General features: G+C 39.8%; 2 protein-coding genes across 2 annotated transcripts; both read left to right on the top strand.

Annotated features, from left to right (window-relative positions):
• Positions 1-539: 539 nt before the first annotated feature.
• Positions 540-3,364, top strand: LOC116198088 (1-aminocyclopropane-1-carboxylate synthase 8-like). Its single transcript, XM_031528422.1, has 4 exons — positions 540-808; positions 1,775-1,912; positions 2,078-2,238; positions 2,381-3,364. The coding sequence occupies exons 1-4, from the start codon at positions 668-670 to the stop codon at positions 3,231-3,233; spliced, it is 1,293 nt and encodes a 430-aa protein (XP_031384282.1). The 5' UTR covers positions 540-667; the 3' UTR covers positions 3,234-3,364.
• A 2,151-nt stretch (positions 3,365-5,515) lies between these two features.
• Positions 5,516-6,649, top strand: LOC116192778 (uncharacterized protein At2g29880-like). Its single transcript, XM_031521419.1, has 2 exons — positions 5,516-5,835; positions 5,929-6,649. Exons 1-2 carry the CDS (start codon positions 5,521-5,523, stop codon positions 6,448-6,450), a joined length of 837 nt encoding a protein of 278 aa, XP_031377279.1. The 5' UTR covers positions 5,516-5,520; the 3' UTR covers positions 6,451-6,649.
• Positions 6,650-15,001: the final 8,352 nt, after the last annotated feature.

Genomic DNA, 15,001 nt, shown 5'->3' with positions numbered 1-15,001 from the left:
TTAATTTCTTAATTATCGATGAGCACATGAGCCATATTGCGAGGACAAATATGTGGATTTTTATGGTGAGACTAGAGAGAAATGAAACATAAATTAAAACAAAAAAAGAAGAACAAGTGAACGACAAGCTTTTCAAAATATTCGGAGAGGACTGGCTCATAATGAGCCCCTTTGAACTACCCTAAGGTAATCAACCTTGCACATATAAAACGAGGGGGAAAAAGTCGTGGTCCTATGATCGATATACATGACCAGGTGTGATAATCTTACGGCATACATGATATGTATTTTCCAAAAATAGTCGACGAGGGAAATGACATGAAATTTCACAGAAGAAATAGAAATTGTAACTGAACATCACTTGTGGTCAAAAAGTATCAGCAGACACCATCAAATCAAATCCACCAGTGCACACAACAATGGCCTCCATAAGAGCAGAACCACTCAAAGTCAAGCCCCGTACTTTACGAATTACGTCATTAATTAATTCCCTCTCTTTGAATTCCTCGACTTCTCCATGTATATATACACAGTAAATGTAGGAGATGGATTAGCCAAGATCATTGGACCTGTATTCCTCTTCCAAGCTAGCTTTCCCTGTGATATTTGTATCTTACTAGGAAATCCTTTTCGATATTCCAAGGTACAAGAGTGTGCAACGATAACGATGTTGTCTAGAAAAGCAAGTTGTGATTCGCATGGGCAGGACTCGTCCTACTTCCTAGGATGGCAGGAGTATGAGAAAAATCCGTACGACGAAGCTAGAAACGCCAGTGGAATAATTCAAATGGGGCTCGCCGAAAATCAGGTTCCTAACATGCATGCAGTTATAGTTTAGCATAACTACTTGAATTTAGATCAATTGGGCATGAGACGTGAATTATATTATATAGTTCGAGTCGCTAGCTATAGCTGCTGCATGCCCCTTCATCTTCCTTCACATGCATGCAATTATATCCACATACATGCATCTTGAGCAGTTTTTCACGACCCACGGGCCACGAGTCAGGAAACAGCTATATATATATATACATCTAAAATGTTTGATATATATATATATATATATATTATCATATTTTCCATTTAAGCATCCGCAAGAATTTAAAAGGTAGCTTAACGAGGATAGATTGCTTCATACCACACGCCTAGTAAGAGAAAATCCAATTTCAAGGGATTTGATTTAGTAGTTAAGGAGGAGTTCAAGTATCAACCGATCCCGATTTCAAAATCCCTTGTAGCCATCGGAGCGCCTTTGGCGTGATTACCCATTCCGTGCGTTGTCGGGGGTTCTCGGAATCCTTAAAATTAGTCGGATAAAGCCTATATATTCCAAGTTAGAAAGGAAAAAAAAAGACTTTTTCTTTTCTTTCTCCCTAAGATAGCCCGCTCAACGGCATATAGCCCTTTTTGGATATATATAGTTATATATTTCTTTTTCGGTGTAAACTCTGATATTCGAAAGTCTAATTGAGCACCTACTAATCTAGTCGATCGGGATTGGTCCACTAAGGGCTAAAGCTCTCTTAACATAAATTTTTGCATTCACAAGAACTCGAACTTGAATCCAAACCTTACTTAAATAGAATAAGTATTAAAATGATTTAACTAACCAACGTTGGTAGTTATATATTCCTTAATTATGGCATATACATATAAACTACTGGTCTGAGGCAAAAAAAGAGTGATAACATGTATTTATCAATTTCATATGTTTAACCTCAGTTGCTAATTTACTGAAAAAAAAATTGGGTTCTTGTGCCATATTTTTGCACAGCTCTCTCTCGACCTGATAGAGTCATGGATAGAGAGAAATCCAGAAGCGACCGGGTTGCGACGTGGAGGATCATTCACATCCGCATTCAAACAACTTGCCCTCTTCCAAGACTATCACGGTTTGCCCGCTTTCAAGGAGGTATACACATGCGAATATAACCTCCAATCTGAAATTTGTGACAAACAAGATATATATATATATATATATATATATATATGATAGGGATTTAATCGAGTTGTCTAGCTGGAAATGATCATTGGCAATTAAATAATTTGTTTGTACATACGTATATTCTCGCTGCAGGCCTTGGCAGATTTCATGGCAAAGATAAGAGGAAACAAGGTGAAGTTTGATCCCAACCGGATTGTTCTCACAGCAGGCGCAACTTCAGCTAATGAAATTCTAATGTTTTGTCTCACTGAACCGGGAGATGCTTTCCTTGTCCCTACGCCTTACTATCCTGGGTAATCTCTCCCTGTAATCTTCTTATGTATATTTTCTCATTTATATTTTTGTAGGATGCATATTTTGTCGAATGATTTCTTCGCCGTAATTCATTTGCATGGTACGGAGCACGCATAGTAATATATTAAGATTCAAATGCAGGTTCGACAGGGATCTTAAATGGAGAACTGGGGTGGAAATTGTTCCTATAAACACATCCTCATCGAACAACTTCAGGGTCACTGCCTCAGCCATGGAAGAAGCCTTCTCACAGGCTGAAACCCTAAATCTCACGGTAAGGGGCATCCTCATCACGAACCCCTCGAACCCGCTTGGCACGACCATGGCCCGGGACGAGCTAGACAACATTCTACAATTCGTCTTGGCCAAGAACATCCACTTAATAAGTGATGAGATCTACTCAGGCACGGTGTTTCACTCACCGGGCTTTGTGAGCATCTCCGAAGTGGCAAGGGACAACGGAATAGGCTTGGACCAGGTCCATCTAGTATACAGCTTGTCCAAGGACCTGGGACTTCCAGGCTTCCGGGCTGGGCTGATCTACACTGGGAATGACGCGCTCATATCCACCGCGACCAAGATGTCGAGCTTCGGGCTTGTGTCATCCCACACCCAGTTCCTTCTTGCAGGGATGCTCTCCGATGAGAACTTCACGGGGCAGTACATAATAGAAAATCGAGAAAGGCTGAGGAAGAGGAAGGAGGAGATGGTTATGGGCCTCAGGGAAGCGGGAATAGAGTGCTTGCCGGGGAACTCGGGCCTGTTTTGCTGGGTTGATATGAGGAGGTTGCTTAAGTCAAGAACGTTCGAGGCAGAGATGGAGCTATGGAGGCAGCTGATTTACGAGGTCAGGCTGAACGTCTCCCCTGGGTTGGCCTGCCATTGCTCCGAGCCCGGCTGGTTCCGAATCTGCTTCGCTAACATGAATGTACGGACCCTCGAGGTTGCCGTGACGCGAATTAAGGCTTTCACCGTCTCCATGCATGTCGACTGATAAGAAGTAATTAGTTGGGTTGAGGATAATCAAGTATCTCATGCTATATTCACATTGTGGGTCCTAAATTAATGGTCCCAGACGAGAGATAGTTTATTAATATATGCAAAGGTTTCGAGTGTATTTTCCTATGAAATTTTCCTTTCGACCGTACGTTCATTTACTCCCATCTAAATTATTATATTCAATAGAGCTTCGGCTCCGATTTGTACGGAAAAATTATATTCAATACCGTTTAGTGAAAATCATCGCATATTAATACTCAAAAGGGATCAAAGGACCGTATATATATATATATATATGGACCAATCTCGTTGCAGTGTTCACCACATCATATAGCATCTCTGTCTTGCTGCTTCCAAATTTTCCTTATCCTTTATTGTCCGAAATCCAATAAAAAAATATCGACATAATATTACTTTCTCTGTCATGATCCATGTGATTGAGAATCATTCTGCACAGCTGACCACGATGGCTCGATGTTGGCCACCACTACCTCAGACAAGCTTGTAAGCAACCCCTAGGTCAGTAAGTGGCCTTGCGGGGTGGTGGTAGCGGGCATTGAGCCACCGCCATCCCTTTCCCTTCTCCACCTCCTTGCATGGCAAATTTCGAAAATTTAATGTTGGACAATGTATAATTTACAGTCAACTATAACTTACTATTTCCTTTTATGTGCTGCAACTGACTTCATACCCAAAAAAAAAAAGTTAGTGCCTGACACTTTCAATAATATCTATTTCTTCATGTTAGTATGAACCCATCTACTGGTTTCTGAGCAATTGAGATGAACTTTAGCCATTTTTTTTAATAAGTAGTATTAATGATCAAATGGTATTTACAAAGAGAAGAACAATCCAGAGATGCTCATCGCAAGCCTAAGAGCTTGTTTGGATTGGAAACATTTTCCAACTCAACTCCATCCATATGGCTATACGACAAAATTGGATTGAAATTTGTTTGCTGTGGGACCCAATTTCTTCTGTCGGTGGGTCAAAGTGGCATTTACCAATTTTCTTCCCACAGATGACCGTTGGACCGAAGAACGACAGAAGCCGTGAAGATCCCGTTCCCAGCGTCCTTAGGGTTGCATAGCATCAACAAAATTGGCTGCAATAATCTGAAATCGAGCGCGGAAAAAGCCGATTGGTAAGTGGGTTCCTTCAATTTCATCGATTACTCACCTCCATACCTTCAATTTCATCGATTTCTCACTTCCACTCCATCAATGGCGTCGAATGTAGACACTGTTCGTCCGTGACGAGCAGAGGATCGTCTTCACAGTGATCAGATCGAATCTTGTCAGGAATTATTCGATTTTCTTCTGTGCATCAGCACACTTGTCTGACATCTCGCGCATCTTGCAAAGTTGTAGGGGCCCCTTGACGTGCTCTGTTCTCGGCTGAATTTGCCTATTTAAGCAGCGGCAAACGCGAATCCCAGCCGAAGCATTCCTCAGTTCAGGTATGTTCGCTCGCATCTGTCTCCAAGTGCTCTGTTGTCGTTCTTCTTTGTTGACTGCTTGTTCGTGGGCTGAGCTGCATGCTGCTGAAAATTTCCACTCTAATGTTTGTTAGCTCATTGTTGCGATGCACTTGATGACTGATTGCTGCTGATGTTTGTTAGGCCATTGAATTCTGCGATTTTTGAAAGCTTCAACTCGTGACTGTGATTGCGGTTTCTGTCTGCACTTATACTACTATGTCTCTGTTCTTATAGGAAATTTCAATCAAAACATGCTTCAGATATGGCACAAGACATGCACGAATGATAATGTATATTTGAAATTGCATGTTATACTATATTGTGTGTTCTCTACAAGTAATATTAGGTAAACTAAACAATGAAATGTTGATTAATTAAACGTTTGATAACTTGCTATGAGGCTCAGACATGTTGATGTGTTTTTGCTGGTTCGAAAAGCATCTGTTCTGCTGAGAAATTGTATGAGAGAACGATCTGCAAGTCAGTCAAATTTCAGTTTGCAAGCGTCAGTTTGAGGACTTTGATTGTTTTGTTATACGGAGTTATAATACTTGCTAAAATCGTGAGTGTTTGTGATCAATTTGTTGCGAAAAACACCATAGAAGTTTGTATCTTGACTGATACCCTACTGCCGCCCTTTCTTTTTAAACAATGAAATAGGCTCATGGATTTACACAAGATGGCAGTCACTATAAGTGCTCTGTTTCTGCATTGTCTTTCTGATGCGAACTGTTGTTTGGCTGTTATTCATTTTGTTTTGCATGTTATTTGTTGAGGTTTTGCTACAGCAACTGCATGCAGCATGGCTCAAAAAGGGGAAAATATCATCGAATGGAGTGATGAAATGGACTTAGCTTTCCTAAACGTACTGCTTGAGAAGATGAGAAGAACACACACTACAACATGGAAGACTAGCACTTGGAAAGAGATCACAGATGAAATGATCAATCTTTTTCCCGAAAAGCATCTGTGCTTGCAGAAGGTGAAGGACAAGTATCAAAGAATGAAAACAAATTTCACCCGATTTTCTGAAATAGTAAAGCATACAGGCGTCGGATGGGATGCAGACACAAACATCATCACCGCCGACTCAGATGTTTGGGATATGTTTATAAAGGTACATGCTTGTTTCTTTGTTTGTTCGGCTTTTACTGTTGTTTCCAGCATATGTCACTGATCTCCTTCGATCATGTCGTTGTTCTTGGTACAGAAGAATAGGGCGTACAAGACTTTTCGGAGTAAGGGCTGCAAGCACTACGATATGCAGAAGCAACTGTTTAGTTCTTCCGTGGCCACCGGTGTTCTTCGCATATCCTCGATCGATCCACCATCAACTTTAGAGGAAGAACGGCAGTTGAATGCGGAATTCTTATCTAGGGGGAAGGGAAAGCAGAAACACCATGTCGATCTCGAAGAAGGATCCGACGAGAGTGACGACCATGTCCATGTTGCAAAGCCCATTTTAACCGAGTCTCGACGTCGAGTGCCGAAAAGATCGCAAAGCAAGAGCTCACAAATGCAGGAGTGCATGGACATATTCAAGGGGAGTTTCACGAAGAACCAACAGGACACCCCACCGTCGGCAAAGAAAAGCAAGTCCGTATCGAGCCCCGAGAAACCTGAGAAGAATAGCATCGAGGAAGCCCTCAATGAGTTGGCTAAATTGGAATCGAGAATCCCTCAATCCTTGTTTGTGAAAGCAGGCAAAACACTCCTTTATCCGGGCTCTTGAAGGTTTTTCATGTGGTTCAAGGAGGAGTCACGAATGAATGGATATTGCAGCTGGAGCATCCTTGAAGCAAGCATGATCAGATCTTTCTTTTTTTTTTTTCGTAGCATTGAAAAACAACGTTTTTAAAATTTTTCTGACTGAACTCATACTGCTGATGTTTGTTATGTGTGTTTGGTTATGCTGATGCGTTTTTATTTTATGTGTGTGTTGCATGTTATTGTGTTATGATTATAATTGAGTTGTTTCACTGTTAACGATTTATTCATGAATTCATTTCCACAGTTATAGGCGATCATTTGGCGAACAATATGTCTCGTTATGGCACGTCTTCAGACAATGACAATAACCCCGGAGACAACGAGAATGAACGTCTGCAACTTATGTTCTACTCCTTGATGATGCAATATGATCAGATGGAAGATCCCGTTCCACAGAACTTGCCGTGTAGAAATTCTGCACTTCAAGGACGACAGTATATTGTTGAACTATTAGGGAGTGACGTCCGGTGCTTCGAAAACTTCAGAATGGAACCACACGTGTTTAGAAATCTATGCGACACATTGCGGTTGCGCTGTAGTATCACAGATACTAGAAAATGTATTACCGTGAAAGAGCAAGTCGGCATGTTCATGTTTGTTATTTCACATAGTATGAGATTTTCAATGGTGGCTGAAAGGTTTCAGCATTCGAAGGAAACGGTTTCACGAGTTATCAAACAAATTGCACGCGGAATGCAAGAATTATCTGCCGATTTTATAACACCGCGGAATGTTATTGTCCAGCCGGAAATTGAAAATGATGAAAGGTGACGCTTCTTTAGGGTATGTTATCTACTAATTTCATATTGTATAGAACTGTATTCGGTATAATATGTGAGTTAGATATAATTATGCGTTTTTTCATGCAGCATTGTATTGGAGCTATCGATGGAACTCATGTCGATGCATGCATGCCACATGCGAACAGAGTACCTTATCGCGATCGTAATGCCGATATATCACAAAATGTATTCGCTGCTTGTACACACGACATGATGTTCACATACGTGATGACGGGTTGGGAGGGTTCAACACACGATTCAAGAATATTTGCTGACGCTGCGTCACTTGATCGCTTTCCAGCACCGCGTGGTCGTGAGTATTTGCTTTTACCTTTATAATTTTCAATGAAATTGCTTACCGAAATTCGTTATCTTTAATTTTCCTTTTGTTCTTTTGCAGGACAATATTATGTTGTTGATGCAGGGTTTTCAAATATACCGGGATATTTGGCTCCATATAAGGGAGAACGGTATCACCGAAGCGATTTCCCTAATCATTATCCACCAACATCGGAAAAAGAGCTATTCAACCAGCGCCATGCGTCAGTGCGTAATGTTATCGAACGTTGCTTCGGCATTTTGAAAAAGAGATTCGCAATACTGACTGCCATGACGAACTTCAAACCGTATACTCAAGGACAACTTGTCCTTGCTTGTTTTGTTTTGCATAATTTTATACGCCGTAATAATTATCATGACAGATTATTTATGGAGTATGGCGATGTGTGGGCGGATTATGATGAATTTCGCAATCCACCACAACAACACGGAATTAGAGTTGATGTGGACGTGAGTAGCGCGGAAATGAATGTTGTACGCGACCGTATCGCTAATCGGTTATGGCGTGCGGAGCGAGGAGGGCGATGACATACACTGAGGTGTTTGTATTTGAAATTAATAATAATTATTGTTATGATTCATCCTTGTTGCAGTTTGATTTTTGTATGCATGCGTTTTTTTTTCATGCGTACAATTACCCGATTGTTGCAGCACGTTTACCCGAAAAAAAGTCAAAGGGAGATAAAGCAAAAAAAAAAAATTCCCTTAAAGGCAACCGCTTGCTGTGTATGCCGTGGCCTTCTGAGGTCAACTCATGTGGAAGAATTCCTTGGAAGGAATTGTCATGGGGTATAAGCCCCACTATATTCACTTATTTCAATCATATTTTGTCCTTTTATGAAATAAGTTGAGTTGAGTTGGACAAAGTTTCCAATCCAAACACCCCTAGCACTGGCGACAATAGAGCTGGCCAACTTAAAACTAGCTCCAGGAATGGACAATATCCTCATGATAAGAGTTTCAATTACTCCCGGAACCATAACAGCAGAAGTGGCTGTCTTCGTGAGGAAAATTCTTGCATTCCTTTAGCCCATATCTGATATATATATAGGCCACAAAAGCTTCTGATTAGTGCAGTCTACAGACTTGCCGTTCAAGCTGGAGACTGAGGGCAATTCAGAGTTCCAAATAGATACCTGCCTGTCCTTGATTATTCTGCTAAGTAGGCTCCTCCAAGCCACTTTAATGAATATGCAGTTGAAGAAAAGGTGTCTCTGGACTCCATCTCCTCGCAACAGAACTCACATTCAGGGAGAAAAAATACAAATCCCCCATTCCTGCAATTTGTCCTTGGTGCCCGATTGATTAAGCACAGCCAACCAGCTTATGAAGGATATGCTCTAGCAAAATGGCCGGGAATTTACAGTGCCTAGCTCCATGGAACTCTTGGGCCTTTGTCTCTAAATATACACCAAGCACACGGGGTAGTGTATCCTGAGCTGCTATGAAGCTAAACAACTGTGTCATAGGAGCCAAAGTAATTTCCATCAGCGAGCATTTTCATCTCCTCAGCTTGTGGGTCAGCACTCCTGGGCTGCTGCCATCCATTTCTTCCGAGAACTCTACTAACCTGCTCACTCTTTTTTATAAAAGGGAAACACTGAGTTCCTCTTGTGAGTAATATGACAAAGGCCCCACCAGGAGCCAAGCATCATGCCGATAAATTTATACCTTCACCTGAGCCAACCTTATAACCAAAAAAGGATTTAAGTTAAGACCTAAATCAAAAAGTTTTCTCCAATTTCATAAACAATCTCTAGGTGTCTTCAGAGTCCAAAAACGCCTGCCTCATATCAAGTATCTCTTCACCCAAACCAGCCATATAAAGAACCTGACTAAACTAATCAACCACTTATTCCTCACTTTACATAGGCTTATTCCATACCTCCAAATTTGTAATGCCCAACCCACCTTCACAACATGCTTTAAAATCACTAAAACCCTTCAAAATAAAAGATCGACATTTCTGATTGATCATGTAAATCACTTTCTTTGGCAAAATAAAATTAGGACACCAATATGCTGCCATTTTGAAAATTACACAGTTCACTAGCTGCATTCTTCTTGCGTATCACTATCTTCCCTTCGAACTTTTTAACAACTCTTTCAACTAAACCTTCACAATTAGCAAGAGAAAGCTTACCATAGATAAGGGAAAGCCTCAAATATCTGAGAGTGAGAAAACCTCTTCTAAAACCTGTAATCTGCAATGGCTCAATGACATTGTCGTCATCCTGATCTCCACAAAACACCTCTGTCTTGTCTTGATTTATTCTCAAGCAGACAGCTCGAGACCAAAAAAAAAAAAAATTTAACAGAAGTCTAAAAAAAATCCTCTATAATCCAATTCCAAACAAATCTCTTATCAAAAAAAAAAAAAAAAACCTAACAAATCGTAATAATCCACACAAATCACGGTTCATAGAGCATTATTATTCTGAAAACATAGTATGCGCCCATAGACTCCAACAACCATCAAACCCATACACTTAATTTTCTCTTGAATCCCCGACCCCAGCATCCGCAACCGCAACATGCTCGCGAATTCGATTGCGTAGTGCCATGAGCCTGTCAACCTTTTCAGGGATGGGCCCGAGCCACTCGCAATTCTCATCTTCCTCGACTCAAATCCTTGAATGCCTCTATATTGAGGTAAGATAACTCTTCTCTGTCACTCTTATAATCTCTGAAGTCATTCTGCCCAAAATCGTCGTTTGAGCAGCTCCTGATCAATGGTTTTGGTGCCGAGCAAATCTGGCAGCAGATTGACCTCCAGTCACAACCTCTGATATCGAGCCTGCGAAGGGAGGTGAGGCAGTTCAAGACTCTGATATCGAGTCTGCGGAGGGAGGTGAGGCAGTTCGAGAAGGACCCATGCGGAATTTCGAGATTTTTCAAGGAAAATAAGGTTGCACATGGAGGCCCAAGAGTTTTGGAAAAAAAACATTTCCATTGCACAATTCCTTGCTAGTCGGAGGTGGGGAGCTCCTTCACCTGGAATCGACCTCCTCATCATTGACAATCATCTGGCAGAGTTTCTTCATATGACCCATTGTCATAGACCCATTGAGAACCTCTATTTTCAACTACCGTTCACTTAAACAAAGTGCTTGTCATGAACTGCACGGAAGAAGAGACTCTAGGCCGCCGTCATCGGCTTCGCCAGCTATGATCGTGGCATGGCATCTTCTTGGGGAAAGGACTAATTTCGTTCGTGATTTGGGCTGCATTGAATCCATAAAGGAGAAATACTACCATGCTGTTCATAAATACCACCATCCTGCTCTGGATGAAGCATGTCGTGCTGAAAATAGTGCATACCTTACATTCACGGAAGAAATATCAATTAAATGAAAATGTTGCTAAACGTATGACAGTCAAAGATCTATTGATATATAATGCCGTGTAATGAATGTTAAGAAAACTCAGTCTTTTGCAGTACAATATGCCTTTGTATTATATTTGATTCGAGCCTCCTTAGTTCTAATGGTATTTCCATCTCTCACTTCATCAGGAGAGAAGGAGATATAAGCTATATTTTTCCATGTTAATGTCGACGTCATCAAGTGGGAGATAGAAACTACATTTTTTCCGTGGTAATGTCGATGTCATCCAGTGGTTGATAGAAACTACATTCTTCCATGATAATGTCGCCCAATATCTGCAATTTCTTCTCGACTCTCGACAATGTTGACGTCATCAAGTGGGGAAAAAAAAGACTTATTTATGTTGTCTTTGGTACATTGAATAGGATGGCTTGTCAAATAAATGGTCCCATACTGTGGATGATTACTATAGTGCTATTGTGACTGAAGCATGCCGCAATGAGTATGCAACAGTGACTTATTTTTTTAGAAAGGTTGAATTGCAAATATGAATCTTATAGATCCTTTACTCCCATCTCCCATTTTACACAACGGAAAATTTTAAAAAAAAATGGTCACAAAAAACTAGCATAATCGGTTAATCTAAAAAATCGAGAAAAGGATGTCCCTTTCCAATTTTGTATCCATAATACATTTTCTAAATCAGAAAGTGATAAACAATAAAAAGAAATATAAAAAATTTCCCTTCAAATGTCAAGTTCTTTTTTCCCTTTCAATTTTGGGTCCCGAGCCAGACAAAGAGTTGAGCTCGTCGATTGAATAGATTTCTTTTTTAATAAGAAACACAAAAAAAAAAAAAACTTATGCAATGAATAAAAATGGATCTTTAGTTAATTTATATACTAGTTTTCTGGATCCGTGCCTTGCACGGATTTTAGAAAGAAATTTCTATTATAAAAGTTTAAAATAATAACAATAATTGCTATAAATTTATAATTTATAATAATTACTAATATAAGTTTATTTTTACATTGTAAAAACTGTAATGCCGTAAATTCGGGCTTATAATAGAGAATATACATAAAGGATATATCAAAGTTCTCAAGTAAGGAATTCATGTAATATATTCATCATTGCAATTATCATTTTAATTTCTAAGAAAATTAATTCAAAATTTGAATTATTTAATTTATAGTTTATATTAACATGTAAAAAATTTAATTTTTATATTGTATAAATTTTAATGCGGTAAATTTAGACTTGTAATAGAAGAATATATATCAAATTATATCAAAAGTTCTTAAGTTAGAAATTCGTGTAATATAACATCATTGTAATTTATAATTTAATTTCTAAGAAAATTAATTTAGGATTTGAATACTTTTAGATAATATTATTAGTTTAAATTTATGAAAGTACAATACTGCTAGAGCCTATCGGAACTTTTAAACTCTACTATTTGCTTGTACTTTACTATAATTTATATTATACTAACGTTTATAAGTTTGAACACTTTTAGATAAAATGACATAATTATTTGGATGAGAGATATACTTGAAACAGCAAAGGTGGACTTCAATAGCCCCGATTCTGATTGCTTCATCTTTCTGCTCAGTATTTGTTCTGCTGGAAGGGGTCTTAATCTTCGTGCGTTGGGTAGACAAGAGAAGTCAAAGTCATTTATATGAAAGCAATTGTTGACAAGATTTTCAGCCATCGGGAGGAGGATGAGCTCAGGAGTGGCCGCTGACTGCAGAGTAGATTTGGAGGATGACATGGCAGGCAAGGATCGGATCCATTGAAAGTCAAATCCGCAGTAAATTCTAATTCACAGTGTACCAAGTACCTCCTAATTCGACGGACGTCACTGGGAGGGAGGGATGGGAGGGGAGGAAACGGCCACGGAGTTGTGACAGCCAGCTGAGGACAAGCGGGCGATCAGAGACAACCGACGCCGTTATCGGATTGAATTATCGATTGAATTTTAGGGATTACTTGATTTGACATTGCCAGTGTTTTCTGTTCTAATCTTGGAAGGGGAATAAACGATGATATAAAAAACTATTTGTTTTATTATTTGTTTTTTCTTTTAGTTTTAAAGTTATAAAATTGTAATTAGTTCATTGAAACCAGTAGATTTCGTTAGGTTTAATATCGAATCGGACTTGACTCAGGGTGCGAGCGGATGTAGCCGAGAAGATGCATAGTCGAAAATATCAAAAGTCAAAGTATAAGAAGTGCATTTTCAGATAAAAAGATTTTGTACATGTGTATATTTTACTTATGAGATTTAAAAAAAAATCACGATAATTATTTTTCAGCTAACTATCTTAGCATTACCTATATAGATATTGATAGATTGTGCTGCACCCTACTTTGGAAAAACATTACAATTAATAAATAAGAACAGAGAGAGTACCATCTTGAATCACAATAATAATAACTATGAATGTGCGGTCCTAATTCACCCAAAAATATGTGCATTCCTAAATTATGTAATAATTATTGGATAGCAAATATCCATGGCACTATCAATAAATACAAGACGCTAATCCCCGAAATTCAACGAATGTAATGGAATTATGCAAGTCCTAAAATCTTACGATATTGTATTTACATTTTTCATAAAATTTTCATTCAGAACCTGTTTTTCTCTAGGTACCGACTTACCGCTTCTTCTACCGCATCATTCTCCCAAGGGCGGAGAGAATTCGCCCTCAAATCGTCATCATCCGAGCTGTCACCTGTGTAAGGAATTAGGTGCTTCACATTAAACACATCAGTAGTACGAATGTGACTAGGAAGCTTAAGCCGATAGGTGTTCGGATTGATCTTCTCTATGACCTCCACCGACCTAATCTTCCTTGCTGAAAGCTTGTTGTACTCCCTTGCAGGATATTGATCCTTAGTAAGAATAGCCCACACAAAATCACCCACTTCGAATTCCACAAAACGGCGCTTCTTATCCGCAGCTTGCTTCTACTTAGCGTTAGCTGCTGTCAAGTGATCATACATTGTTTGATGGATCTCTCGCAAGTTATCCACAAAATTTGCTGCCTTACCATGGACTTTAGATCGGTTAGGCAAAGGAATTAAATTCAGAGGACCCTTGGGAATAGTAGCATACACAACCTGGAAAGGGCTAAAACCCGTGCTACGATTGACTGCATGATTATGGGCAAACTCCGCTTGGCACAACTTGAGGTCCCAGCTCTTCACATGCTCCCCCACCAGACTTCGCAGCAAGTTACCCAATAACCGATTCACGACCTCAATTTGCCCATCGGTTTGGGGATGATAAGCACTGCTGAATTGCAGTTGTGTATCCACCATCTTCCATAAACTACGCCAAAAGTGGCTAAGGAACCGGGTATCCCGATCAGAAACAATGGACTTCGGTAATCCATGAAGACGATACACCTCGCGAAAGTACAGTTGAGCCACCCAAAGATGGAATCATTACCACGCTGGAATCATTAGAAAACCGATCAACAACAACATAAATGGAATCATTACAACGTTATGTTCGCGATAAACCCAGCACAAAAGCCATGCTAACATCCTCCCAAGGCTGCGCTGGAACTGGTAATGGCATATACAACCTAGCATTGGTAGCCGTCATTTTGGATACGTTGCAGACCCGACACCTTTGCACGTACTTCTCTACCTTTTTGCGTATAGTTGGCCAAAAATATGAGCCTTGCACTAACAGTAACGTCCGATCTCGCCCAATATGGCCCTCACCATGCAACTCCTTAATAATCTTCAAATGAAGGCTACAATCTGGGATACACAATTGATTGCCCTTGAACAAAAACCCATCATGCAGCAAAAATTCTGATTTCTCTCCTTCCGACTCCTCTTCAGTTTCTTCTTGATTAGGGCCAGAATTCGGATTATTGTTTCTCCGATTCTGATTCTCCATAAGTGCAGCTATTTGCTGTGTTAGTTGCTCCATCATGCGATCCATCCTCTGATCCACGATCTGTTCTAGCCTTTGTTCAAGATGTCGCAGATTGTCACTGTCATGAACGTCGTCCACACGATCCCTTCTCCTGGGTGGCAT

Source organism: Punica granatum, chromosome 1 (assembly GCF_007655135.1).
Source record: "Punica granatum isolate Tunisia-2019 chromosome 1, ASM765513v2, whole genome shotgun sequence".
In the NCBI taxonomy this organism is placed as follows: Eukaryota; Viridiplantae; Streptophyta; class Magnoliopsida; order Myrtales; family Lythraceae; genus Punica; species Punica granatum.
This window is presented reverse-complemented; position numbering and strand designations above follow the sequence as displayed.